The 27,669-nt window shown below is 41.5% G+C and overlaps 1 protein-coding gene across 1 annotated transcript; it reads left to right on the top strand.

Moving 5' to 3' along the window:
- Positions 1 to 2,504: 2,504 nt before the first annotated feature.
- On the top strand, positions 2,505 to 27,298 carry LOC121923394 (neuropeptide Y receptor type 2-like). Its single transcript, XM_042453781.1, has 2 exons — positions 2,505 to 2,675; positions 25,739 to 27,298. The coding sequence occupies exon 2, from the start codon at positions 25,801 to 25,803 to the stop codon at positions 26,959 to 26,961; it is 1,161 nt and encodes a 386-aa protein (XP_042309715.1). The 5' UTR covers positions 2,505 to 2,675; positions 25,739 to 25,800; the 3' UTR covers positions 26,962 to 27,298.
- Positions 27,299 to 27,669: the final 371 nt, after the last annotated feature.

The raw sequence follows: 27,669 nt of genomic DNA, 5'->3' as shown, positions 1-27,669 counted from the left end.
TTCCAGGACCATCCATGGGTACCAAAATCCATGGAAATTCAAGTCCTATTAAAAATAATGGCATAGTAAAATGAAATCCCTTATATAAAATAGCAAAATCAAGGTTTGCTTGTTGGATAATATTTTCAAGCTATGGATGGTTGAATCCATGGATAAAGAATTTGTAGATACATAGGGCCAACTGTACTTCTCTCTCTCTCTCTCTCTGTTTTCCTTTTCTTACCAAATTCCTCTTGTTTCTCTCTGCCTCTTCATCCACATACACTCCCTTTTTCTTTTCACTTTTTGCCTCCATCTCTGCACCCATTCCCACTCTCATGCTTCCTATGTCTCCATACTATTCCATGAACCAGTCGGCTGTGGATTTCCTCTTCCTGTTGCTCCTGTCTTCTTGTTCTGTGGTGCCCCATTCTACATACTTGCCTCTCACAGCTGCCCAACATAAAATAAGAAACTCCAGTGAGGATGCCAGTAAAGACAATGTGTGTGGGACCTAACACAATGTACTTAAAACAAATGCTTCCCTCTTTAAAATACATCGAATTTTAAGAAAAATATGCTTATGCTCCAGTTTAAGATTTTAAATATGAAAAATGTAATCCATGTAATTAATATCAATGCACGTGTTCCAGTTTTTGGTCATGGAAATGCATCTGCACAGTTAGTATGTAAAAGCCAGCTTAAACTGCAGCTCCATTCTCTTTGCACTGATTATTAGTATAATATTGGGTGACTCTCACTTTTCACCAGCTCACCCCCCCCCCCCATTTTTAATCAGCACAAACATTGGCATGGAGAGTTTGCAAAATTTCTTTGAGAAAAGTTGCTGATCTTTTTCTTTCCTCAGAACTCTGCAAATAATGATAAAGATATATGTCTGTACATATACATTTCTAAAAGTTGCAATTCTAGTCATCTTCTCTCTCCAAAACCAGAATGAATGGATTATAGCTTTTTTTTGTAGTCTTAAAAAAACCTGGTGGTGGGGAAGAGATTTAATTGTAACTATTATTGTTTACTGTTATTTTTATGTTAATTTTGGAGGCCTTTCATACACCTGGATTCTTTCCAGCTGGGAGGAGGGACTCTCTCCCCCCCCCAATTCATGCAATTGTGTTATTCCAAGATTTTATTTCTGGTATTGTACTTCTGAAAGCCAGTGTGGTGTAATGGTTTGAGCACTGGACTATGTCTCTGGAGATCAAGGTGGAAACCCTTTCTCTGAAGATGCCAGCCACAGATGCTGGCAAAATGTAACAAAAAAACTCTTTCACATAGCCTGAAAAATCTACAAAAAAAACTATGGATGCCGGCTGTGAAAGCCTTCGACCTTGGGCGACTCACACACTTTCAACCCCAGGAAATCCTATGATAGGATCACCTTAGGGTTGCCAAAAGTTGGAAACAGCTTGAAGGCACACAACAAACAATTGTGTTTCTAGCCCAGTTCTTTACCTCAGAGGTGGGACTCACTCCCTGGATATTGTTTGATGTCCAGTAACCCTAACCGGCAGGGTGGGGAATGTTGGGCAATTCAGGGTCATGACATTTGGAGGGCCGCATGATTCCCATCCCTGCTATATATAAAAATCACCCCTATCATGTCAGGGGAGTTATCCCCAAGTAATGTTATCCCCAAGAAAAGTAGATAGAATTATAATCTGAGCACAACATGCCAGCCAAAAAGGAGCTTTGGACATTTTTCTTAGGTAGAAATGTAGTAATCATCTTCCCAATAATCCCCAGTCCTGTGAGTCAGGTCAGAGAGAAAAACATTTTGGTCCAAGGTCACCCACTGAGATTCATGGCTCATTTGGGATGAGAATCTTTCAAGATGAGCCCTCTAACCACTGTGCTATATTGCCTGAACAAACTATTGTATTAGTGTTGCCATGTGAAACCACTTCTTCACACAGAATGAGAAGCAGCCTATATATGTATTCTGAACTGCAATTTTACTCTGGCAAGTGTCTATGCAGGCAGACTAAGGAATGTTATTGCAGATACAGATGGGAAAGGATAGTTCCTACTTTTTAAAAATGTGTATTACATAAAGAGCAGTCATGATTAATAGCACAAAGAAAAGAAAGACTTGCCTTGGGGTATCAAGCAGCTCAGTGCCAGAGAGTGTGACATAGCACTGATCTGCTGGATTCCTGGGTGGTGCTCTAGAGATGATGCACATCATGCTGTCTGTAACCTATATTTCACTGGGAAGGGAGCCAGTATAATCATCATAGGACATTTCTGCTAGGTTCTAAGCCCTGCAATGGCTGAACAATGCATGAGCAGCAGCGGCAACCAATGTCTCTCGCTTCCCCCTCATTCCCCCTCTCTCTGTGCTTTGCTGTTTGCTAAACATACTCCCCCCTCTCCCTCTCTTTTGCTCATTCAGTATCTAACGGAGCATCCAGCTCTTGTGGGGTAATGATTGTGTCAGTCACATTTGGAAATTGAAGCCTGGCTCACCAACTCCACCAAGAATGAGATAGGTCTCAGGAAAAGGGTAACTCTGTAATTTGGGTGGCCTTTTCCCCTCTCCCTCTCTAAAAGAGTTACTTTGAGAAAGTGGTTCTTTTTATCTTGGCCAGTGCAAGCTTTCAAACAGGAGAAGACGAGTGGAAGGGCAGAAACAAAGAGCTTGGCCTGATGGAACAATGAAACAATAAGTTCAGGTAAGCGGCTTTGCTTTTATTTGTTATCCAAGAGATCTTTTGTAATTAATTATGGGGGAGGCATATTTTTATCTTCCATTTGCTGGGTGACTTATGGAAGGAGGTTGAGAAAGAAGTAGTGAGAATGTTTCTCACTATGCAGCTGCAATTTAGGATATTTCAGCTTTGCCATTTATCTCCTGTTTAGAGATAATTTTAGGCTGGTGATAGACAACAGATTGAAGGTGATAAGATAGGACAGATTCCCATAGTGTATGAGTCTCTCTACAGTACATTTGTTTCTTTGGATTTACTGTTGTCTGTGGTCAAACAGGTGTAGCAGGTTTCCAAAACCTAGTGCCCAGTTCTGCAAAACCTGTGAATGAACATTCATGCAATGAACAATGAGTGTCACATCACCTGCCTTGTGCTGAAAACATTTTCTCTGGCAGCAGTCTCAGGTGTTGGGACTTTAGAGATATGTGCAGCACACAATCCTGCTTAGAACCACTTTCTCCAAAGCCTCCTGTTGTAATGGACTACAAATGCCATTAGTCTCAGCCAACATGACATGTTGGTTGAGGATCATGGACTTTGTAGTCCAACACACATGGAGGCCGTAAGGTTGCTAAAGGCTGTACATTTGAAAACATTTGTGTGGTGAGATTGGGGCTGGCAGATTGATAAACAGTGTGCTGAAGGAAGTGTCGTTGGTCAGTATACTTTGCTTCTTTCTATCCCATGAGTTAGAGATTTTTGGTCTCACCCTTCCAGGCAGTTTTTGTAAAACTATCTCAAGTCATTACCTCTTTGTTAGCACTGTTATAAGCACTGTCCAGTTAAAAGCACTGTCCTTCTGGGGTATATCCACAGATTTACAGAATGGACAACATTCTTTCTTGTTGCAATTGCTGGAGCATCTCTACATGTTCTCAATATGCTTTTTACTCCATATACAGAATTAAATCAGTGGGTTCTTGAGCCTTTTGCAAGTCTCTGACAGCACCAGGGAACTACTTCCTCTATAGGAATTGTTGTTGTTGTTAGCTGCCCTCAAGTCAAATGACAGTAACTCGAGTCATGGTGATTCTGTGGATGAGATATCTCTAAGATTCCCTGTGCTCCACTGCTCTGCTTGGGTCCTAAATATTCAGACCTGTGACTTCCCTAATTAAGTCTAGCCATTGGGCATGCAGTTTTCTTTTTCTGCTGCCTTCCACTTTTCCCAGCATCATTGTCTTTTTTAATCAGGTCTTCACTCTCATGTGTCCAGAGTACAACAACCTCAGTTTAGTCATCCTGGCTTCCAGGGAGAGTTGGAGTTTGATCTGTTCTAGGACCCACCTTCTCCAGCACATAACAGAACCTTTTCATTTTGCACCCCTAAGCAACACCGGTGGTATGACTTCTAGGGATCACAGTCATGGGATGTAGAATATGGATCTACCACCTGCAATGCTCCCACAGTCCCTTCCCAGTACTCCTTCTTTCCATCAGCATCCTATTGCCTTGTTTGTAAACATAGTGGCCGGGCAATTTTACAGGCACAAATGTTGACATTCTTGGACAAGAAGAATGGTACCTAATCCAGTTCAGTTTTCTATTACTCACTATAATGATCAATTTATATATGAATTTAGGAAGAGAATACCCTGTGTTTCCATGCTACTGGGCTCTTATCACTGAGCCAGATAGATTTCTATTTGCCCCATGTGTCGTTAATGTGTTGCTCATCTCCATTATCCATTTTCAAACAGGGAATTAATGTTATGTGCCTCAAGATATCAGTTTTTCTGGCTGCACTCCAAAACACACCTGAATAACTCTTAATGCACTGAATTTCCATGAAGTACTATGCTTAGAACTATGCTGCTCATCTGCCAAGGTTTTCATAAGCATATAGATAGCTGTCTGTGAAGTAAAAGCCTTGTTGAAATGATCAAAAATTCAACGCAATTCGGCCCTGGTTAAAGCGTTGGACTGGGGCTTGGGAGAACCATGTTCAAGTCCCCACAGAGTCTTGAAATTTTGGTATCCTTTGGCCGGTCAGTTTCTCTCATCCTGACCTACCTCACTGGATTAAGAGGATAAACTGGGGAGGAAGAAAGTCGTACACTTACTGGAGATGCCAACAAAAAATAAGCAAAAATATAGCAAAAGGCATAACCTTTCAACATTACATGATATTTCATTCTAAATAGTCTGAAAAGTGTTACTTTTTAGCCTGAACGTTCTGTTTTTATTTTAAAAACACAGAGGTGTGTGTGAGCCATTGCTTACTGAAGCTGGAAAGGGTCTCAGAACTTGAGGACTGGCCTGAAGATTTTACCCTTGAGTATTTCCATATATTCATCAAACTTCCAGTTTGTAAATCTTCTATAGCAGTGCATCTCAAGCTATCAGATGTGGGGGACTGACAACTGTTACCAGTGTGCCAGGGGCTGTTTATACCTGTTGGATACAACTGATTCTTTCTTTCCTGGGAACTTACCAAAGCCCAGCAGTTGATGGCCTCAGGACTGAACTATGGATCACCACTTGGGTAGCACCTCTGGCCCTCACTTGCTGCTGTCCCAGGAAACATCCTACACTATGTTGTTCAGCTGCTGTTGTCCATTTCTTCATTCTGATGCTTGTCTTGGCAGGGCAGCAGGAACTTCAAAAAACAGGTTATTGGGGATGAGGGGCATATGGTTGGTGTGCGTGTGTCAGCATGTGTCATTTTTTCTGTGTCATGTGACAGGCAAAAATTATTTTGCTGCAATCCTGGATAAAACAAAATAGAGTCTGGAATAGAATCGATTGCCCCCTTCTGGCAGCATTTTACAGTCCCTTGATCTCAGAGATGGGAGAGTCTTCCTTGCAACAGTTTTTCTTCTGTCCATCTTAGAGATATGTGCTTTTATTCCTCCTAAATTAAAAATATGACAGATGAAAAAGATAAAGAACAGCTGGCAGTGCTAAAGAAATAGCCCGCTATTCTTGCAATTAGTCATTTAGCAAAGAACTTAAGTATGAAAACTGTACCAGAAATCATGAGGTTTAGTGTTGTGGAAGTTTTCAGATAACAGTACCTTTCTAATCTCTTGTTTGAATTGGCTTCCCATCCTTGCCTGACCTCACTAACACCTTGACCTGCTATTTGAACAAGTTCTTAGTGACCACTCAGCACTGAGGACTGGTGCACTTCCCAACTCCCATGTGGCTTGCAGGTGTCAGATGTGCAGCATCCTTTAAAGCTTCCTTCTGAATTCTCAACCATCTGTGGTCAATCACTTACCAATTCTTGATCAGTTCACCTCTTTGGTTGTTTTTGTTGGAAGCTTTTGTAAACACAGAATAGTTCCAGCAATGTCCCCTCTAATTTTATGAAGATTTTAGGAAAAAATAACTCTTTGATTATTGCTGAAGGTTGATCCATTAGTGATATTGTTATGTATGAAACAATTTTACAGTGCAAATTGAAGTACAGTATACCTACGCAGAAATAAGTTTCACTAAGTTCACTGGGACTTGTTCCCTAATAATTTGTACATTTGTATACAACTGAGTTGCATACTTATAAATTACAATGAAAAATAAGTAAGTAGTTAGCATTGTGGTGTGATCTAATGCAGTTCACGGGGGGGGGGGGGGGATGTCTCCAAGTAAGTACTCAGTGGATGGCTATTTTTATTTTTTGGAAAAAGCCCAATGAGTTTCAGCCTATGTGTATATTGCAGTGGCCTTCTTCAGGGGCAAAGTGAAATCAAACTTCAGAATGTTTTAGAGCTGAAAATCTCATTCAATTTGCTGCACCAAACATGAACAGTTTATTTCCTGTGGATTTCATTAGGTGCTTTCCTATTCAGGTCTATTCTAAAATACTAAATCCTGCTTGAGTTCAGTGTATATAATACCACTTATCACCTGAAAAATTTGAAAGACAAAATAAGTCCAAAAACAAAGTTCTTTTTTTTTTCTAACCTGTTGTTGCAGTGTGCCTGACTTTTCAGACCTACACTATGGCATGGTTCCATTCTTGCCAGTCACTTCCATCAATACAGAATACTGTTACAGAATTACAACAAGATCATTACTGTCCATCTAGAAGTGCAACCATAATTACTTTGTTGTCCTTAAGAAAAACACCATTTCTTGCAGTTTCCTGAAACTTAATGTTGTTGTGAGCCTTCAGGTTGTTTCCTATTTATGGTGACTTATGGTGACCATAAGGCAACACATCACAGGGTTTTCTTGGCAAGATTTGTTCAGAGCGGATTTGCCTTTGCTCTCCACTGAGTCTGACAGAGTGTGACACAGTGAGTTTGCATGGCTGATTGGGAATTTGAACCTCCAGAGCCACAGTCCAGTGCTCCAACTACTGTACTACACTGTGTGTGAGGTAGTTCTGTTTGCAAAGGAGTATAAAACAGGCAGCAACCTAAATACCCTAAAGGCATCAGATCCTGTCTGATCTTGGAAGCTAAGCAGTGTCAGGCCAGCTAATACTTGGATGAGAGACCACCAACCGATACCAAGAACTGTAGGATATATTTCAGAGGAAGGGACTGTCAAAACCACCTCTGAGTATTACTTGCCTAAGAAAACCCTCTGTCAGGTGACTTGAAGGACTGTGCACATGCACACACTCCCATACACAAAAACAAAGTCATAATCAGTATCCCTGAGGAGGGGAAAGAATGCTAAGGGCAAACAAATGGAAAAGAGTCTTAATATAATTGCAGTAGTAATAATGACACTTGAGGTAACACAAGGAATCTCATTTTAAGTAATTACCGAATGTGTTTGGAGCTAAGGGATGCACAGACAGTAAATATTTCCTTTGAAGCAAAGATAGCAGAGAACATAGTAGAAATTTAAGGTAGATAGAAACCACTGTGGAGATGGATCATAACAAACACAAACTTCACAGCTTCAATAGTTGGACTAATTTCTGGATTCTTCTTGTTTGTCTTTTCTTTTGCTGCTCTTTCTGAAGGCTCTTTTATGGATTTTAATGGTTTTCTTGTAGCTTGTGTTTGCTTTGCCAGCCCTCTGAATGTAGCTTTTGAAAAATATTTATAGAAAAAGATTAAAATGTAAATGTTAAAATCAAAACAAATTGGGAGGACTTTTGTGTTTATTCTCCCACCACTTCCTTCTTTTTGTATCACCTAGCTTGAAGAAGAGTTCTAGTGAACTTGATATTTTTTTTTAATTGGTCTGAAAAATAAAATAGTCTGGCTGCAGGTTGTCCAGCTGTGTTGAGAAAATAAAATGGAAACAAACATTGCTGTCATTTTTGTTGTTTCCTTTTAACAATTGGGGAAAGATCTGTAATACCTTTTTGTAATTTCTTCAAGCCTTATGCATAAACTTGATAATAGAAACTGCTTCCATTCACTGATAGTCAGATTTCATCTGGTGCAAATAGACCAGTAGGTCTGCAGTCCTTCATTTTTCAGCATTTGATTAGGTATCATTGTGATTATGGAGAGTCCTCTCCCTGCTTGTAGCTTTCACTGTCATTTTCCTCTCCTCTAAACACTTCCTATTCCATTAGAAGCAGGATGCAATAAAAACTCTCTTTAGGGAGAAGGGTTTTAATTAATTAATGGTTTCCACTTGTCTCCAGAGTGTGAGTGTGTCTGTTGTTATCTCTGTACCTCTTTCTCATTTTTCAGCTCTTATCTCTTATTCTACCACTTCTGCCTTCAAAGATCCTTTCAGGAAAAACTTTTAGGTAAAGGCCAGATTTGTGAACAGTTTGCAGAGCTCCAAAAATACACTGATAATAAGTGAAGACCAAACCTCTAGGACACAGATTCAATGTCCAAATTAAGAAAATATGTTTTGAGAAAAGGTTTGATTGAGAATAAAAAAAACTTTAACAAACATGGAAAGTTATTATTGATCAGCAAAACCTGATTGTACAATTAAACTTTTTGGAACAACTTTTAGGTCATGTCAAAAGTGGAGCAATATACTAATTATATCTTCATCAAACAATTAAACTATAAGATATAATACTAATTATATCTTCATGAAACAATTAAACAAATGATTGTTTGGGCTAACTTCCTAACTGTTTCTCCAGCTAATCTCAATCCCAGGTCAGAGGGAGCTATAAATCTTGTTTAAAAATATTCCAGGAAATTCAGTAGTAAACAAAAGAGATGTAAAGACAGTCAGCTGTGTCACTCTGTTTAAGCAAAACTTACAGAGACCTTTGTTGTTAACTGCCCTCAAGTCGACTTTGAACTTTACTGCATTAAAGTTGTAACGGTCCCATAGCGTTCTTAAAGGGACCGTTCCTGGAATGGGAGGCAGCGGAGAACGCATTTCACTGCACAGCGGGAATGTTGCTGCTGCTGCCGAGCATTCTCAGCCCGTTCCGGAAGTGTTACAGAGGGGCCGATTTTCGGGAATGTTTGAGAAGCGTTCCTGAAAATCGGCCCTGGGGAGCACTTCCAGAATGGGATGGGGATGTTTGGCGGCAGCGGCAGTGTTCCCACTGTGCAGTCAAATGCGTTCTCCGCCACCTCCCATCCCCAGAACGGTCCGGTTTGGAACGCTGCAGGACAGTTCCAACTTTAATGCGGTAAAGTTCATAGACTCATGGCGACCCTGTGGATGAGAGATCTCCAAGACCTCCTGTTCTCCTCTCTGCTCCTCACTGCAGTCCTAGGCATGTGTCCTCTCTGGTTGAGTCTAACCAACTGGCATGTGGTCTTCCTCTCTTTCTACCGCCTTCCACATTTCCTAGCCTCATTACCTTTTCTAATAATCATTTTTTTTCTCACTGGCTTCCAGGGATAGTTCGTGCTTGATCTGTTCTAGAACCCATTTGTTTGTCTTCTTGGCCATCCACAATATTTTCAGCAGGATCAGTTAGGATTGTCCATCCAATCGTATTTCTAATTTCTAAGAATGGTTGTGAAAGTATGGTTGTGAAGAAAGCTGACAGAAAGAAAATCGACTCATTTGAAATGTGGTGATGGAGACAATTTCTATGGGTAATGTGGTCTGCTAAAAAGTCAAATAAATAGGTCCTAGAGCAAATCAAGCATGATGTCTCTCTAAAAGCCAAGATGTCTGAACTGAGATTGTAGTACTTTGGACGTATCATGAGAAGACATGACTCATTAGAAAATACAATAATGCTTGGTAAGGTGGAAGGCAGTCCAAAAGAGGAAGACCACATTCCAGATAGATAGACTCAATCAAGGAAGCCACGGCTCTGAGTCTGCAAAACCTGAACAGGGCTGTTTATGGTAGCAGTGACCTCATGAGGGTTGGTGTCATCCCAGTGATATAACTCATGTTGTCACTGCCAGGTAGGCAGCTAACCCAGGGAGACAATATGGCAAGAGAGCCGGAAAGGAGTGGCAGAAGGAGAAGCACTGTTAGGGGGCACCCCTTTCTGGGTGGGATGGGGAGCTGCTGGTTTGTCCAGGAAAGGAACGAGTTGGTGACAGGAATCATAGAATCATAGAGTTGGAAGAGACCTCAAGGATCATCAAGTCCAACCCCCTGCCATACAAGAACTCACAATCAAAGCACCTCCAACAGATGGCCATCCAGCCTCTGTTTAAAGCCCTCCGAAGAAGGAGGCTCCACTACAATCTGAACAGCTCTTACTGTCAGACAGAAAGTTCCTATGAAACAGCTCTTACTGTCAGGAAGTTCCTCCTCATGTTTAAGTGGAATCTCATTTCCTGTAGTGTTAATCCATTGTGCCATGTCCTAGTCTCTGGAGCAGCAGAAAACAAGCTTGCTTCATCCTCAAGTCCATGCCTGCCACCCCCCTTTCCTGGCCTGGCCAGCAGCCCTGCCAACACCCAGAAGGGGCTGCTGGTGACAACAGCACCCCACTGTCACCAGCGGGCACAGAGGGCAGAGGTGCCTTGGCTGGCAGAGGGAGGCATCTGGGAGGGTCTTTGGATGGATGTTGAGCAACCACAGCACCAAGTCTCCACCTCCCTCTGAGGTATAACCAGGTGTGGTTTGGACCCCACGCAACCACTAGTGATGCCCCCTGGATGGTAGGGTGACTTGTAGTTCTGTCATTCATAGAGTCTTCATAGGTCAAAGTCAACTTGATGGCAGTTAACAACAAGGCAGTACTAATACTGGCTTGGGCAGATTTGAGATAGATACAGAAGGGAGTGGAACATTTCAACCCTAATTTTGTGGATCCCCAGCTTGTCTCAGTCCAAGGGCAATCTTAGGGTATTTGTTTGGAACCACTTGGTCCCCCAGATTGCCCTATGGATTGAGATCACTCTAAGAGGCATCCATACCTATTTCTGGTTCTGGAGTTATTCATGACAAAAAAAAGTGGTGGGACATGACAACAAACATGCCTACCGGTAGTAATTACAAGGATGAGCAAAATTAGGATGTTCCCATTACAGATAAGCATCTGAATGAATTTTTCCTTCAGTTTCTAAATTTCTAGCCTTGTAGATCAGACATGAAAAATTGTTCATACCTAGAACTTTTCTATTTGATGCAGTTGCATTCCCTTGTAACTTTGCCGGCCCCCTTTCTTTGGATGCCTAAACTGTATTTTGAATGCTCAACTGAAGTTTTAAGTTGCTGCTTGAAATCTGAGTGCAGAGAAAAATTTCATTGGGGATGGGACAGAATTCTTATTTATAAGGGCAATGTACTCATTTTTGCCCCCTCTCCATAGTAGTAGTTCCTGTAGTAGTACCCCTGTAGCACTTCCAACTCTGAGTCTCCAGATGTTGCTGCATTTAATTTTAGACAAAGTCCCAGGGATTCTGAGATTTGTAGTCTAATCATGCCTGAGCAGCCCATATTTGCCAAAGTGCTGCCCTGCAAAATATTGTTGGGTTGCACCTCCTAGCATTCCTCTCCATGGGCTTTGCTGGTTAGGTCTGCCAGGGCAACATCTTGAGGACTGAACTTTGCCTACCTAGGTCTACAGGTCTGCAGATAACATGCTAGAATTCCAGAAAGCTGGTGAGACAAAGCTACTTTTTCAAAAATCCTGCTTATTCTTCTTAAGCAAACCTTGCTCTTTTATATATTTCTTAACTCTTTCTACAAATTTACCAGGAATGGACAGCAAACTGATTGGCATGTCATTTTCTGGTTCTTGCTAGCTCCCATTTCAATAATGGGTGTTACTCTGGCACCACTCCACTCTTTTAGTAATGAGGTTGATTTAAGTGATGTTCTAGAAGAGCCACAGTGGAGCTCTTAATGAACTCTTGGGTATATGCCATTTGGATTAATGATATGTCAAGTTTTGACCAGCTATAGCCTTGTCCAGATAGAAAAAAGCTGTGGGATTATGCACTGATGGCAGTGAAAATCAATGCAAAGAATTCATTTAACTTGACTTCATTGTCGGTATCCTTATCCATCGCATCTGCAACAATAATTTTAGCACTTTGTAGTAATAATTCTCTTCTTACTGATTCTGCCTTTATCCATCACTGACATCTTTATTTCATCTCTCTCAATCCAGCTGCTGTTATATAATGCTATCCCTTCTCATTTGGTATTAATGCTTTGTCTTCAATTTTGTCTTCCACAGTTTCATCTTGACAGAAAACAGAGAGAAAGATGTTATGTATACACACCTATATCTAAACCACAAATTGGGTAGAAAAGGATGTCTCTGCACCACCACCACCCCCCCAAGATTTCAGGGCAGCTCGTCACAGCAGTGAACACACTGCTTATACAATGTAGATCCTGCAGATTAGTAGATCATTGGTGTACAGCAAATGTTCAGCAGACTTTGTCATGCTGTAACTGTGCAGATCACTCTACTTCTGTCTTTCTTATATAGGTGGGGTAGAGAACTTTTAGCCCTTCAGAGCTGCAAATTCTATCAGCTCTGGTCTGCACAGCCAGTGTTGAGAGATGATGGGAATTGCAATCCAGTAACATCTGAAGACGCCACAAGATATCCTGATATACAGCTCCCACCCTGCCCATGCATGCTTCCCAATCATGCCAACTGATTTAATTATAATTTGATTATAGCTATAATAACAGTGCCATGGTGAAAGGTAACATGATGCAGTGGTTTGAGCACTAGACTTGGATTAAGATGCTGAAGACTCTGGAGACAAGGGTTTGAACCCTATTTGGCCACAGAGACCCATTGGGTGACCCTGGGAAAATCACACTCTTTCAGCCTCAGAGAAAGGCAAAGGCACACACCCCGCCAAACAAATCTTGCCAAGAAATCCCCATGATAGGTTGGTCTTAGGTCCCCATAAGTCTGCAACTACTTGAAGGCACACACGAACAACAAAACTGTACTGATAGGTGAAATTCCTCTACTTTGTAAACACTCTTTAAGCTACTTCCTTCTACATTACCCAGTAGCATAGGATTGTCCTGCACCATGTCTTCCCAGTCAATAGCAAATTATCACCAGATCATTTTATGAGTTCTCCCATCACTTTCATGATTTAACCTGCATAACTTACACCAGTTTTCAGTGATTTCTCTTGCTTCCTGATAGCCTGACTTGCTAGAAATATAAAGTTAATTTATTGATTTAGATATTAAATTTTCCTTCTGAAATATATTTGAATCATGGAGATTCACATGATTAAATGCTTATTTTTTTATTATTATTATTTTGTAATTCAACCATAGAGGTGAGCTGAGAAATCATTTCCCTGATATCTAGTTTCTTCTGTGGGAGTATTTGAGCGTGAGGGAAGCTTTGTGACTCCAGCCTGCTCTTTACTGTGCAGCCCAGATGTAGCTATATCGGCTGATTGGTATATGCCAAAGTCTTTCTCTACAATTATTGGACAAGGCTTGTGCCTTCAAAATAGTTCATATATGCCCAGGCTACTGAGAAAACTAAAATTTGACACATACATAGTCCAGGACTTCTGTTTTTTTTTCTAGTAAAGGCAAAAATAGTGCTCCAAAATTAGTAAGAAGTTATTCCCAGTTCAGCTAGAAATCTTAAATGTTTGTGTGTATATAATCTAAAACACACACACTGACTGCTGGCAAAGCATGAAAACTGGACATTTTAATATCTGCTCCTCTAAACTTGGGAACTGAAATCTGTCATAACAGAGGCCAGTGAGCCACAGCAGAGCAAACCTAGCAAACATTTCATTTCAATTGAGTCCTTTGTTTCTCCTAATATTGGATCCAAGGAGGCTCACAACCTATTTTAAAACAAAATACAGTGATGAGGGAGCCCTTCTAGTAGCATGTTCTGTCCTTCTCCCTCTCTACTTACTTACCCACTTAATTATCTGGCACAGGATAGCAACATTTCTGTAGAATGAAGGCAAATCAGTGGTCTGTACTGTCTGCAGGATCTTTATTATTATTATTAACCTTTATTTATGAAGCGCTGTAAATTTACACAGCGCTGTACATGCAATCCTTTAAGTTAGACGGTTCCCTGCCCTCAGGCTTACAGTCTAAAAAGACATGACACAGAAGGAGAAGGGAGTGGTGACGGGAAAGGGTAAGAGGTCCAGCAGTTCCTCTCAACCTCCGAGGCCTGGACCAAGGCAGATGGACTGAAGGGAGGGCTTGGCTTCAAAATGGAAGGTTAATCATTATCCAGGGAAAATACATACTCACAAGTAGGATAATGCTTATACAGTACATAGCAATACAGGAAATGGATCGATAAACAGTCAACAACAGAACATCAGATAGTAAGCGACAATTATGCGATGCCTGGGAAGGCTTCTCTGAATAGGATGGTTTTCAACTCCGTTTTGAAGCTAGTTAATGAAGTGATGGCTCTTGCTTGTGGAGGAAGAAGGTTCCAGGAGTGAGGGGCAGCAAGTGAAAAGGGGCGAATCCGGGATGGGGCAGAGGAAATCCTGGGCTGAGACAGGAACCCTTGACTACCAGAACGGAGGGCCCTGGTGGGAAGGTGAGGAGAAAAAAGGTCTGATAAGTAAGGAGGGGCCAGTCCATGGAGGGCTTTGAATGTCGACAGCAGGAGCTTATACTGAATGGGGAAAGGGAGAGGGAGCCAGTGAAGGGATGCCAACACAGGAGAGATGTGGTCAGCGCAGTGGGTGGAAGTGATAATGCGTGCAGCTGAATGCTGGACAGAGATTAAAGGATGGAGATGAGAAAGAGGAAGCCCAGCCAGGAGGACGTTACAGTAATCCAGCCGTGAGATCACTAGGGCATGGACCAGGATCTTGGCAGTAGAGGCGGAGAGATATGGTCGGATTTTGGCAATATTGTACAAAAAGAATCTACAAGCCTTGGCTGTGGTCTGGATCTGAGGGATACACGACAGAGAAGAGTCAAAGATAAAGCCAAGACTGCGGGCTTGCTGGACTGGTTGAATGGAAATGTTGTCCACAGAGACAGAAAAGGAGTGTTGAAGGGTGGGTTTAGGAGGAAAGACAAGAACCTCTGTCTTGGACATGTTGAGCTTCAAACGCCGATGGCGCATCCACTGTGAGACAGCTGTAAGGCAAGATGAGACTTGCTGTTCAAGCCTTGGAGAAAGGTCAGGGGTGGAAAGATACAGCTGGGTGTCATCGGCATACAGATGGTAGGAAAAACCAAAAGAGCTGATGAGTTTACCTAAGGACAGTGTGTAGAGAGAAAACAGAAGGGGACCCAGAACAGAGCCCTGGGGAACTCCAACAGATAAGGGAACAGGAGAAGAAGTCAGACCCCCTGCAACTACTGCAAAAGATCTGCCAGACAAGTAAGATCTAAACCAGTCGAGAACAGAGTCTGAGAACCCAAGGTCAGAGAGTATGTCAATTAGGAGACAGTGATCAACAGTGTCAAAGGCTGCAGACAAATCGAGAAGAATGAGAACAGAGTAAAGGCCATTAGCCTTGGCCTGTAAAAGGTCATTCGAGATCTTAGTGAGAGCTGTCTCTGTAGAATGCCTTGGGCGGAAACCAGACTGAAAGGGATCGAGAATGGAGTTGGCTTTCACAGATTTCTCTTTTACTTATCATCTGGTGCCTGTGTATCCTGCTCTTTAAGAGGTGGCAGTCCAGCAATATCAAAAAGCCAACATTCTGCAAGAGGTCCAGAGGACCCCAAAGGAGATCTCCCATACAGCAAGGATGGAAAAGAGGTGGTCCTTGTTGAATTGCTGTTCCCATCATCCTTGTCCCATGTAGTTTATGGTGAGGGATGATGGGAGTTTTAGTCCAGCAATATCTGGACTTTTGCTGTCCTTGCTTACAATAACCCCATGCAATCAGGATTTAGGACTTGTCCTACCACTATTATTATTATTATTATTAGTAGTAGTAGTAGTAGTAGTAGTAGTATCCCACTCTTTCCCCAGAACTGGGAATCAGAGTGGCTTCACAACATTTAAAAACAAACAAAACAAATTAGCTAGAGTGAGGCAATTGATTTAGGTGGCAAATACTGGTGCCCTTCCCACTGTTCTTCCTGACCTCCCTTCAGTTGGAGCACACAGCTGTGTGGTTCTAGACCCCCTTAATTAGTCAGTTGTTTCTGAGTTGATGGAAAGATACTATCTCACATTGGGTGAAATAAGTTTCACTTACCTCTGTAGGAGGGATAAAGAGAGATACCATCTTGCCCTTTGCCTTAGGTAGCAAAATGTCCTGGCTAAGCACTGTGTTGACCACTGCTGGCTGAGAAACAGTGATTTCAGAGGAAGATCCACACCTCAGTAATAGAGCATGGGGTTTGGATGTAGAAAGCCTGAAGTTCAGTGCCTTGTGTTTCCAGTTAAAAGAGTCTCAGGTGGGAGACCTTGGAGAACTGTTGTTAATATACAATACTGAGCAAGACAGACCAATGATCTGACTCCACATAAGGCAGCTTTGCGTTTATAGTCATGACTGAATAGGGATTTGAACTCAAGTTCTTCCTAGCCCAACATGTGCCTATTGCATTAGACCAGTTCTCCTCCTCGCATCGCCTTAGCTGATGAGAACATAAAAAGATCCATATTGGTTCAGATCAAAGCCTTATCTAACATGGCATTTGGTTCACACAGGGAACAACCAGATGACTAGGAAACCCACATCTACAACTGTTAGGCATGACACTAGGTAGTTATTGTTGCATATGAGTATGAAAAAGGGAAATTATCAGAAAAATAAATAGTCTCATAGAGATTTTACAAGTGTTTAGTCAAGACTGCAAATAAATGCTCCTGTCTGTTGCTTCATCTAACCCAAACTGACTAAATGCCAGAGATTGTCCCATATAATCCCAGGAGCATGGCTGAAGCTTGTAAACTTGACTTGGTATATGCAACCCAGCACATTTCAGCTTGTTTTCTCAAGCAACGTTGCTTTCTGTTAGGGAGAGTCTCATGGCATGACACTAACCAGTCCAAAAGCATTGCTAATTATTATCTTTGATCAGTATATAGTAATAGCTGTCATATTATAAACAGCAGCACTTTTCTGCTTCATTTCTGCACAATATTAATTATTCTGAAACATTAGCCTTAAAAAAACCCCATTAAGTCTCAGTAATTGCAGTTATTATACCCCAACAATTCTCTAATTACTGGCTTTCAGAAACTGAAGCATTAACACTCTAAAACCAGTGGGTGTTAGTGTCGGAAAATAATTGAAGGGAAAATTTATCACACATTGCTCACTGTCCAGCATCTGCCCAGTTCAGACTGTTTGCATGGGAAGGGAAGGGATGAAACTGATCATAATATGATGGCTCTTGCCAAGTTGAAGCAAAGGGGACATTAAAGACTAGTATGGCAGTAAAGGAAAAGCTATCATGGCTACAGGTAGCATAAAGGTATGTCACATGTTTAATACAATTTCCAGCATCCTACCTTGTCCAAGTAAAATTCAACATCTTTATCAATGACCTGGATGACAGAATTGGGAGCATACTTATCAAATTTGCAGATGACACCAAATTAGGAGGAATAGCTAATACCCCAGAGGACAGGATCAAGATTCAAAATGACCTGAATAGACTTGAAAGCTGGGCCAAAGCTAACAAAATGAAATTCAACACGGAGAAATGTAAGGGCAGAAAAATAAAATGCACAGATATAGGATGGGGGAAACCTGGCTGAATGAGACTAGATGTGAAAGGGATCTAGGAGTCCAAGTAGACCACAAGTTGAACATGAGTGAACAGTGTGGTGTGGCAGCTAAAAAGGCCAATGCAATTTTAGGCTGCATCAATTAAAGTATAGTGTCTAGATCAAGAGAAGTAATAGTGCCACTGTATTCTGCTTTGGTCAGGCCCCACCTGGAATATTGTGTCCAGTTCTGGGCACCACAATTTAAAAAGGACATTGAGAAACTGGAGCATGTCCAAAGGAGAGTGACTAAAATTGTGGAGGGTCTGGAAGCCATGTCCTATGAGGAACGACTTAGGGAGCTGGGGGTGTTTAGCCTGGAGAAAAGAAGGTTAAGAGGTGATATGATAGCCCTATTTAAATATTTGAAGGGATGTCATATTGAGGAGGGAGCAAGCTTGTTTTCTGCTGCTCCAGAGAACAGGACCCAGAACAATGGATGCAAGCTCCAGGAAAAGAGATTCCACCTCAACATTAGGAAGAACTTCCTGACAGTAAGGGCTGTCGGGGTGTAGTGGAGTCTCCTTCCTTGGAGGTCTTTAAACAGAGGCTGGATGGCCATCTGTCAGGGATGCTTTGATTTGGATTTCCTGCATGGCAGGGGGTTGGACTGTATGGCCCTTGTGGTCTCTTTCCACTCTATGGTTCTAGGATTCTAGGATTCTATGAAAAGTGTAATGCTCTGCCCACATAATTCCCTGCAGCTTCTAAATGTCTGAATAGCCATTAGCTAGAAGTGGCAACAGGCTGATGTCACTTAGAAGGCTGCTAGTAGTGGTGGTGATGGGTGTTGTGCAGGGAGGTATTAAATACCACTTTCTTCATTATCTGAAAAAGGGCAAATTTCTTTTTAAACTTAACTTTATAAGTTGTTGCTGTCATTTGCCATCAAGTTGAATTTACCTAAATGGAGCTAAAATGTTAGGCACAATTGAAATGTGTCTAACTGAAATTGGAAAAAATTGCATCCACAAGCTGATTGTGGCTCAACTTAATATCTACAGATAGCAAATTCAAAATTCTGAAGATGGAAGGGTCATTTACAGCTCTTATATGCTGCTGCTCCATAACCAATGTGTGGGGGGGAAGGGGAGGAGTGAACTCGGTTATTATCCTGTACTTTATCATGTAATTCATATCTCTTTCCCTCAAACATGAAGATACCCCATATGGTAAGTAGCAGGGGCAGGAGAGTAGAAAAAAAGTAGAATACCTAAGGGCAAATCATGACCCTCTGATTGGTCAGTTTGAGGGTGCCACATATAGAGCAATTAAACTAAACTTAACTAAACTAAAATTTGCTCACTTTTAACCTCAATATCATCAGATTTCATGTTCAGTTTGGTGGTCAATGACCCCACTGTTGTACAAGGAATATGCAAATAAACAGAAGTTTTCTTGGTAGTAGCAATGTAGGTATCATGCTGGCCTTTATCCTCACAGCACTACACAGTGATATTCATCACAATTATAACTGCTGCCACAGTCATAATGTCATATCATTTCAGTCTCTGAGAGCGAAGACATGCTCACTCAGGGCAGAGAAAGGGAAGAAAGCATTTAAGATGAATTTGAGGAAGGAATCTTTTCTCTTTGAGGCCATTCCCACTAGAAAATAACCCAGTATGGAAACCAGGTTATTTCAGGGTCGTTCACAATGGCACCAAGTAGACTTGGTGCAGTTTTCAAGGGGTGGTGTTGGTGGTGACAAAAAACCCCCCATTTAACCCATTTCTTTTGGAACTGGGGATGTTACCGCATCTTTTCAAAAGAAATTGTCTTTTTTTACCAGCCACACATGGGAATGGGGCTTAGGGGTCCCCCCCCCTTTCCTAAGAAATAAACCACAACAGACTCCACTCCCAAGTTGGTGCAAACAAAGCTCTCACACACATATTATATGTCATGCCCAGCCTGGAAGATGGCTTGGAGGACTCAGAGGATGAGCTAGAGCCCCTGGGATCTGAACCTATAATGGAGGAGCCAGAGCCCCAGGGGCTTGAACCTGTAATGGAGGAGCCAGAGGCTGGCCCTAGTTCTGCTGGAGCAGAGTCTATGGCCCCTCCAGAGGTTCAGCAGTCAAGTTTGCCTGGTGCCGAGGCTGTGGACATGGAGGAAGATCTGGGCAGTGTGCCTACCTTCAATGAGCCTCGAGCGGAAAGAGAGGACCTTCGAAGATCTCGGAGGCTTTATCAGAAGCGTGTTCGTAATCAGACACAGCTGAAGGCCAGCTCCTTGCCTTCTTAAGCACCTGGAGCATGTGTGGTTCTTTGCCAGTGGATATCTGATTCTTTTAGAGGAAAGACTCTGTCTCTGGCTCCTTGGCTTCTTGTCTTGACTACCCGGAAACCTTGACCTTGGACTGCTTTATCTACCTGCCTATTTGTTACCCTGAACCTCGGACCTTCTGACAATTCTTCTGGTAAACCCTTTTGGTAAAGCTACTGCAACTCTCCAGGACTGTGTAGCTTACACTGACTTTGCTGTGCTGGGAAGGGGTTGTTTGTTTGAAAACTAGCTGCCTTATCAGCCCTTTGGCTGCTTTCCCGGACATTATATTGCATTTATACCCTGCATGTAAACCCATGGGTTTTCTTGGTTGAGAGAGTGTGACTTCCCCCAAGACAAACCTATCCTGGGAGTTCAGAGGGGCTTGCCATTGCCATACTCTAAGACTGACAGAGAGAGGAAAGATTCCCCCAAACTGTGTCACATAGATGCGTATCATTTGATTGGTAGTTTTTTTAAAAAGAGAATGATCGAAATGTCAGCTCCATTTTAAATCAATACAAATGGTAATGTGAATGTCAACAGGATTAAATTGTCATGGACAGCTTCGATTGTGGAAAACGTAGTGTGAACTTCGATTCGGTATTGCACTGATCATGCGATCCAGATCTATTCAGCTAAAAAACATAAGTGTGAATGACTGCTTTGTTGCATATTCCAACCAGCAGAGTTCAACAGACAGCCAGAATGCTTGCGGTAATCCCAAGAGGTGTTATGAAGTCTGTTCTACTAAGTGATAAATGAACACTGGATTGTTTATTATGAATTACAACATAAACCCAGCCACAGTCATTGTCTGGCCAGCCATTCCCAAGCCTGTCCCAATTTGTTTAAAGAGCCACAGTGTGTATTTGACAAACATATTTGAGAAAGCCGCTGCAAGTTCAGGATAGATGCGCCGTTCCAGCTGTAACTTTTTGATCACTGTCTTTAAACTAATTATTTGCAGCTCACCCCACTAATGCCAATGACTGCTCATGATTGAGTTTTTGAAGAGTTTGTTATATAAAATATGTAACAGTTTATCTGGAGAGAAATGAATTAGGTTGCCTGGAAACAAATGTAGATACACAGTCATCACATTTTCAGGTTCACAGCACCTTTCTTCACATTATGACAAAATGGTCAAAGCAAATGTCTGGGAACATTCTAAAGGAGAGCGAGGAGAGGCTGTACATGTTGTAGGAAGAGATAATGATTATTTAGATGCACAAGAGATAAAAGTTTAATGGAAGTTTATGATGATGGAATTTAATGGAAACTGCAAAATTAGAGGCTGCATGTGGCACTGAGAAAGAAACAGAATAATTGTGTATGAATCTGCATCTTTAGAGTAGACCACTCATGCATGAAACCCACTTCATTTCTTTCAATGCCAGCAGTACAATACAATCCCATTCTTACGTTATTTCCACATTTGGAGGAGTTCTCTTGTATCCTGTATTGTACCAGTCTTTCTTTCTTTCTGGGGCTAATATTGCAAATTCTTTGCAGAATTCAAGGCAGGGAAATGGTGAAGGGGAAAAGAACAACCACTCTTTCTAGCAGTGTGGCCCTGAGCCAGATCACCCCACTGTTGTGACTGTTTTTAAACAAAGGGAGGCAAAACATTAGGAAAAAAATATCAACAGTTATCAGCAATGCACAGAATACTAAAGGGAAGACTAAAAGGACTTAAAAAATAAGAAAGCACTAAAGTTAGAAATTGATGATTTTTTATAGCATTGTGAACTGATTCTTAGAATCATAGAATCATAGAATCATAGAGTTGGAAGAGACCGCAAGGGCCATCCAGTCCAACCCCCTGCCATGCAGGAAATCCAGATCAAAGCATCGCCGACAGATGGCCATCCAGCCTCTGTTTGAAGACCTCCAAGGAGGGAGACTCCACTACACTCCGAGGAAGTGTGTTCCACTGTCGAACAGCCCTTACTGTCAGGAAATTCCTCCTAATGTTGAGGTGGAATCTCTTTTCCTGCAGCTTGCATCCATTGCTCCGGGTCCTAGTCTCTGGAGCAGCAGAAAACAAGCTCGCTCCCTCCTCAATATGACATCCCTTCAAGTATTTAAATAGGGCTATCATATCACCTCTTAACCTTCTCTTCTCCAGGCTAAACATCCCCAGCTCCCTGAGTCGTTCCTCATAGGGCAAGGTTTCCAGACCTTTCACCATTTTAGTTGCCCTCCTTTGGACACGCTCCAGTTTCTCAATGTCCTTTTTGAATTGTGGCGCCCAGAACTGGACACAATATTCCAGGTGGGGCCTGACCAGAGCAGAATATAGTGGCACTATTACTTCGCTGGATCTAGATACGATACTTCTATTGATGCAGCCTAAAATCGCATTGGCCTTGTTAGCTGCCGCATCGCACTGTTAACTCATGTTCAGCTTGTGGTCTACTTGGACTCCTAGATCCCTTTCACATGTTGTCTCGTTAAGCCAGGTGTCTCCCATCCTATATCTGTGCATTTCATTTTTTCGCCCTAAGTGCAGTACCTTACATTTCTCCCTGTTGAAGTTCATTCTGTTAGCTCTGGACCAGCTTTCTAGTCTATTCAGGTCATTTTGAATTTTGATCCTGTCCTCTGGAGTATTAGCTATTCCTCCTAATTTAGTGTCATCTGCAAATTTGATAAGTATTCCCCCAATTTTTTCCTCCAAGTCATTGATAAAGATGTTGAACAGTACTGGGCCAAGGACAGAGCCCTGTGGGACCCCACTAGTTACTTCTCTCCAGGATGAAAAGGTGCCATTGTTGAGCACCCTTTGGGTTCGTCCAGTCAACCAATTACAAATCCACTTAACAGTTGCCTTGTTCAGCCCACATTTTACAAGCTTGTTTGTGAGAATGTCATGGGGAACCCTGTCAAAGGCCTTACTGAAATCAAGATATACTATATCCACAGCATTCCCTTCATCTACCAAGCTGGTAATTTTATCAAAGAAAGAGATTAAATTTGTCTGGCATGACTTGTTTCTCTGAAACCCATGTTGACTTTTTGTGATTATGGCATTGCCTTCTAGATGTTCACAGACTCTCTGTTTAATGATCTGCTCCAGAATCTTTCCTGGTATTGATGTCAGACTAACTGGACGATAATTGTTGGGATCCTCTTTCTTCCCCTTTTTGAAGATGGGGACAACGTTTGCCCTCCTCCAGTCTGCTGGGATCTCTCCTGTTTTCCAGGAGTTTTCAAAGATTATTGCTAATGGCTCCGATATTACATTGGCCAGTTCTTAAATATTTAAAATGCACATATGATAGCTGAAAGCTCTGTGTAAATATACATAGGACCTGGCTATGGTATGCACTAATAGCCATGAGTGGAAGTCAAACTAGTTGTGTATATCCTCCAGCTTTTCACGGCTGAAAACCAGGACACATGTGGCCAGTCAACATCAGCGTGAGGTCAAGATGACAAATATTATTAATGAAGAAGAACAAACAATCAATGAGAGGCTGCTCAGGTTTCTTTTTGCTTGTCCATACTGGGAAGGTCAAAATTCCACCCCTTCCTCTCTTCTTACCCCTCCCCACTGAGCTAATTACTTTTTTGCACTTTGAATTCAGTTTGCAGCAACTGAACTAAGCTGAGGACACTGAGGGAAAATGGAAAGAGGAGAAAGTGGGACATCTTAAAAGCACCTAAAAATAGGATGCCAGAGGAACAATTGGGACTGTTGAATGTTATGGATGTATTACCAACACATTTTACCTCTTCATTCTTCATTCTTCAGGAATATGTGCTTCAACAGTCAGACTTGAAACATAAACATGTTTATCTTCCAAGGACCAAGTAGAAGACAAAGCAAACTAAATACAAGATATGATGTTGAGAACAATCATGTGCTATGACAAGCAGATGTCTTTCACTCTTTGAAGGAACATCTCTTCCAAATTAATTGTAAATGTATTAGCTATTTAAGATAATCAGCCCCTGAATCAGCCCCTTTGGCCCAAGGTTGCTAGTATTATACACCTGGAGATGATCCAGTAAATTGTCTTTTCTGTAATATATCCTGCTTTTGAGGGAGTATTTAAGCCAGAATGCGATTTCTTAAGGGTCTGATAAGGCTTCCACATGTTATGTTTGACACCCCTATTTGTCCATTTGTGTGCATATGTACAATCTGCCCTTGCGTTATGCGGACTTTGCATACACTGCTTTGAGTGTATGCAGTCCACAGGTGGCAAGGGGGAAAATAGTGCATGCTTCGCAGGATAGGCAGTTTTCCCCATATCTGGGGCAGTCCGGAACGGATCTCCCGCATTTGGGGAGGGCGGACTGTATGTGTGTTTGTGTATATACACAGATACTTAGACACACACATGCATACACATACAGGTTGAATATCCTTTATCCAAAATACTTGGAATCAGAAGTGTTCTGGATTTTGGTTTGTTTTTTTCTTTGGACTTTGGAATATTTGCATATACATAATGAAATATCTGGGTGAAGTCTAGTTTACCTTATACACATAGCCTGAAGGTAATTTTATATAATATTTTAAATAATTTTGAGCATGGAACAAAATTTGTGTACACTGAACCATCACAAAGCAAAAGTGTCACTATCTCAGCCATCCATGAAAAAGATTTTGAATTTTGGAGCATTTCAGATCTTCAGATAAGGGATACTCAACCTAGAATTTATACAGTTGCCTGGACCTATATATGTTTGTTCAGCTCTGAGGGCTCTCGGCCCATCCTATGCCACTGGGACCCCCAAGATGGTGGGCCTATCTGAGAGCAGCAGAAATAGCAGCAGTAGCAGTCTGATAGGCTGAAGGTCGTTTACTGTATATTTTCCATCATGTTTCAGAGAGACACCTAGGTTTTTTGAGACAGATTAATGGCAATTTTTGGGCTCATCTGCCTTGCACCATTTATATCTGAATGCTAGTCAAAGCTCGGCTGGAATTTCACTGGCAGAGCCTGGAAAAGTTATTTATTTGGGCTATACTTCCCACACTCTCCCAGCCAATACAGCCAACTGTAGTTGTAAGAAAAATAACATTTGTCAGCTCTGTTGTGTAGTGGGCCTTGCCTGAGAGCTGAGGTTTTAAGAAATACTCAACAAAGTGGTATGAAATGAGGCTTGATCCAGACATAAGTCCCACTGTCTTCTTACAACCTGGTAAGTATGAAGAGAACTGCAGCCTTAATAATTACTCATGGGCAAAGCTATTTTTAAATTATTTTCTTCATGAGCCATTATCAATTTATATATTTATCTGTATTCCTTACTATCCTTCATTCCTGTTTCATTATTCTGGAAAGCAGAGCCAAGGTCACCAAAAACTACAAGAAAGGACAGACTATAAACTAATGACTGGCCCTTCTAGATTGCTAAATAGGATATACTGTTTAAATGATTGCATCAGCATGGCATTTGGAGGACCCTTTTTAATCCATTCAATATAAAATAAATATAATTTGCAAAATAAATAAATTACTTTATTGTGATTGCTGCTTCAATCATTCAATTGTAGTGCTTTTGTCAATATTAATGTTATCATACAGTTACAATAAAATGGGAGCAGGGTCCAATTGGGTCAAGATTTGTTTTCAGAATAGTAACTATATATAAACCACCAATATGCCATTTTTACACCATGATAGGAATTTACGGAAGGGTCTTAGGATGGTTTGCATATGTCACTGTAAACTGTAAACTGAAATGTGAAAAGCTTTTCTCCCTCTTTTTAAAAAATATTTTTTCTATTGTGTTCATGTCTTCCTATTCACAGACAAAGCTGCAAAACTAATATAAGTCTCCACCCTGCACATAAAACAAATAGAACAAGAAGGCATGGGGCTACTTGATCAAGCCAACAACACCATTATTCTAGATGATCGCATCTTGGATAAAACATTGTCCTTTGGCTGGCACACAAAGAGCCTTGGTACAGCAAGTGAAGGACTCCAAGGATCCAATGATGTTATGATGGACAGCACCAAGATCCTGGGCGTCCAGATCATACTGATAGCTGCCTACTCCTTAATCATTTTGCTGGGATTCATTGGCAACTCCTTGGTCATCTACATGATAGTGAAATACAAAACTATGAGGACTGTAACTAACTTTTTCATAGCTAACCTAGCTCTGGCAGACTTAATGGTGGACACACTCTGCTTGCCCTTTACCTTGGCCTACACACTGTTGGATGAATGGAAATTTGGGGCTGTGCTTTGTCACTTGGTTTCCTACGCGCAAGCTTTAAGTGTTCATGTCTCCACCCTCACCTTGACTGTGATTGCTCTGGACAGGTACAGATGCATTGTTTTTCATTTAGACAGCAGGATTTCCAAAAAAATCAGCTTCTCCATCATAGCTATTACATGGCTGGTTGCTGCTGTCCTAGCCAGTCCACTTGCCATCTTCCGAGAGTACAGATATGAAGAAATTCCAACCATCAATCTCAGAATAGCTGTCTGCTCAGAGAAGTGGCCTTCTGAAAACAGGGATGCCACCATATACAGCTTGTCCATGCTCCTCTTGCAGTATATTCTTCCCCTTTCCATCATCTGCTATGCTTACATTAGGATATGGTTCAAGCTGAAAAGCCACATCAGTCCCACTGCTAGGAATGACAGTCATTGTCGCAGGAGAAAGACCACAAAAATGCTAGTCATGGTGGTAGTGGTGTTTGCAGTCTCTTGGCTCCCCTTCCATGTGTTCCAGCTTGCTGTTGACTTAGACTTGGTGCTCATCTTCCATGACTATAAACTGCTTTACACCGTGTTCCATGTGGTGGCCATGTGTTCCACTTTTGCTAACCCTTTGCTCTATGGCTGGATGAATAAGAACTACCGGAATGGTTTCCTCATGTTTTTCCGCTGTCAGAACAAGCCGGAGAGACTGTATACTGAAGGATCGATCAGGGGTCGGTCCTACACTTTCAGAGCCACCACCTTGAATGGGAGCATCAAGCACTCAACAGGCAATGGGCAGCTACCAACACAAGTTTAACACACAAGCTGCTGCATCTCTGCAAAGGGGCAGAAATACCACTGAGGAGTAGCATCCATCAGGAACTTTGGCTTTCCTAAAAATAGTAATGTGTTGTATTGCCCAAATGCTACTTGTATTAATATCATAGCCAAACAAGTGCACTTTGTCTGTTTGTCCAGTACCTCATGTACTGTCCATTCTGTTTCATGAAGCAAGCTAATTAATCCATGCCTCAGGTTCACTGATGCCTGTTACGTAAACAGTGGAAAACAAGTTGTACATGGGGTGCTTTAATTTACAAAACAGTTTAGCCCTACTGTTATCTGGAAGAGGGGGCAAGATTATTTAACTGTTTTAGGCATCCAGTAGGCATGAAAAATATCGGCACCAATACTGGCAAAATACAAGACTGTATGGTACATATTAAATTGTATATTCTTTTGACCTGTCTTTCTATTCATTTGTGTTTCTCATCCCAGAGTCATTTCCTTTCATTCCTAGACCTGATTTTTAAGACTGAACTATTGGTGTTATATTATGGGTATTTTCTGGTAGGTGTACAAAATAATTAGGAGCCAAACGATTTGTGGTATATGGATTTAGTAGACATTCTTGTTTAAATTCTAGATTTCTAGACTAATGACCACAGTGTTTATGTATGCACAAATGCAAAGTTTTATGCTACCAGTCAGTAGCATAATGTAGCTTTTTATGATATCAGCTACT

The sequence above is a fragment of the Sceloporus undulatus genome, chromosome 2 (genome assembly GCF_019175285.1).
Source record: "Sceloporus undulatus isolate JIND9_A2432 ecotype Alabama chromosome 2, SceUnd_v1.1, whole genome shotgun sequence".
In the NCBI taxonomy this organism is placed as follows: domain Eukaryota; kingdom Metazoa; phylum Chordata; class Lepidosauria; order Squamata; family Phrynosomatidae; genus Sceloporus; species Sceloporus undulatus.
This window is presented reverse-complemented; position numbering and strand designations above follow the sequence as displayed.

Bases quoted from the DNA above. Each gene is read 5' to 3' on its own strand.
- LOC121923394 (XM_042453781.1), top strand. From the start codon at position 25,801: ATGGGGCTACTTGATCAAGCCAACAACACCATTATTCTAGATGATCGC.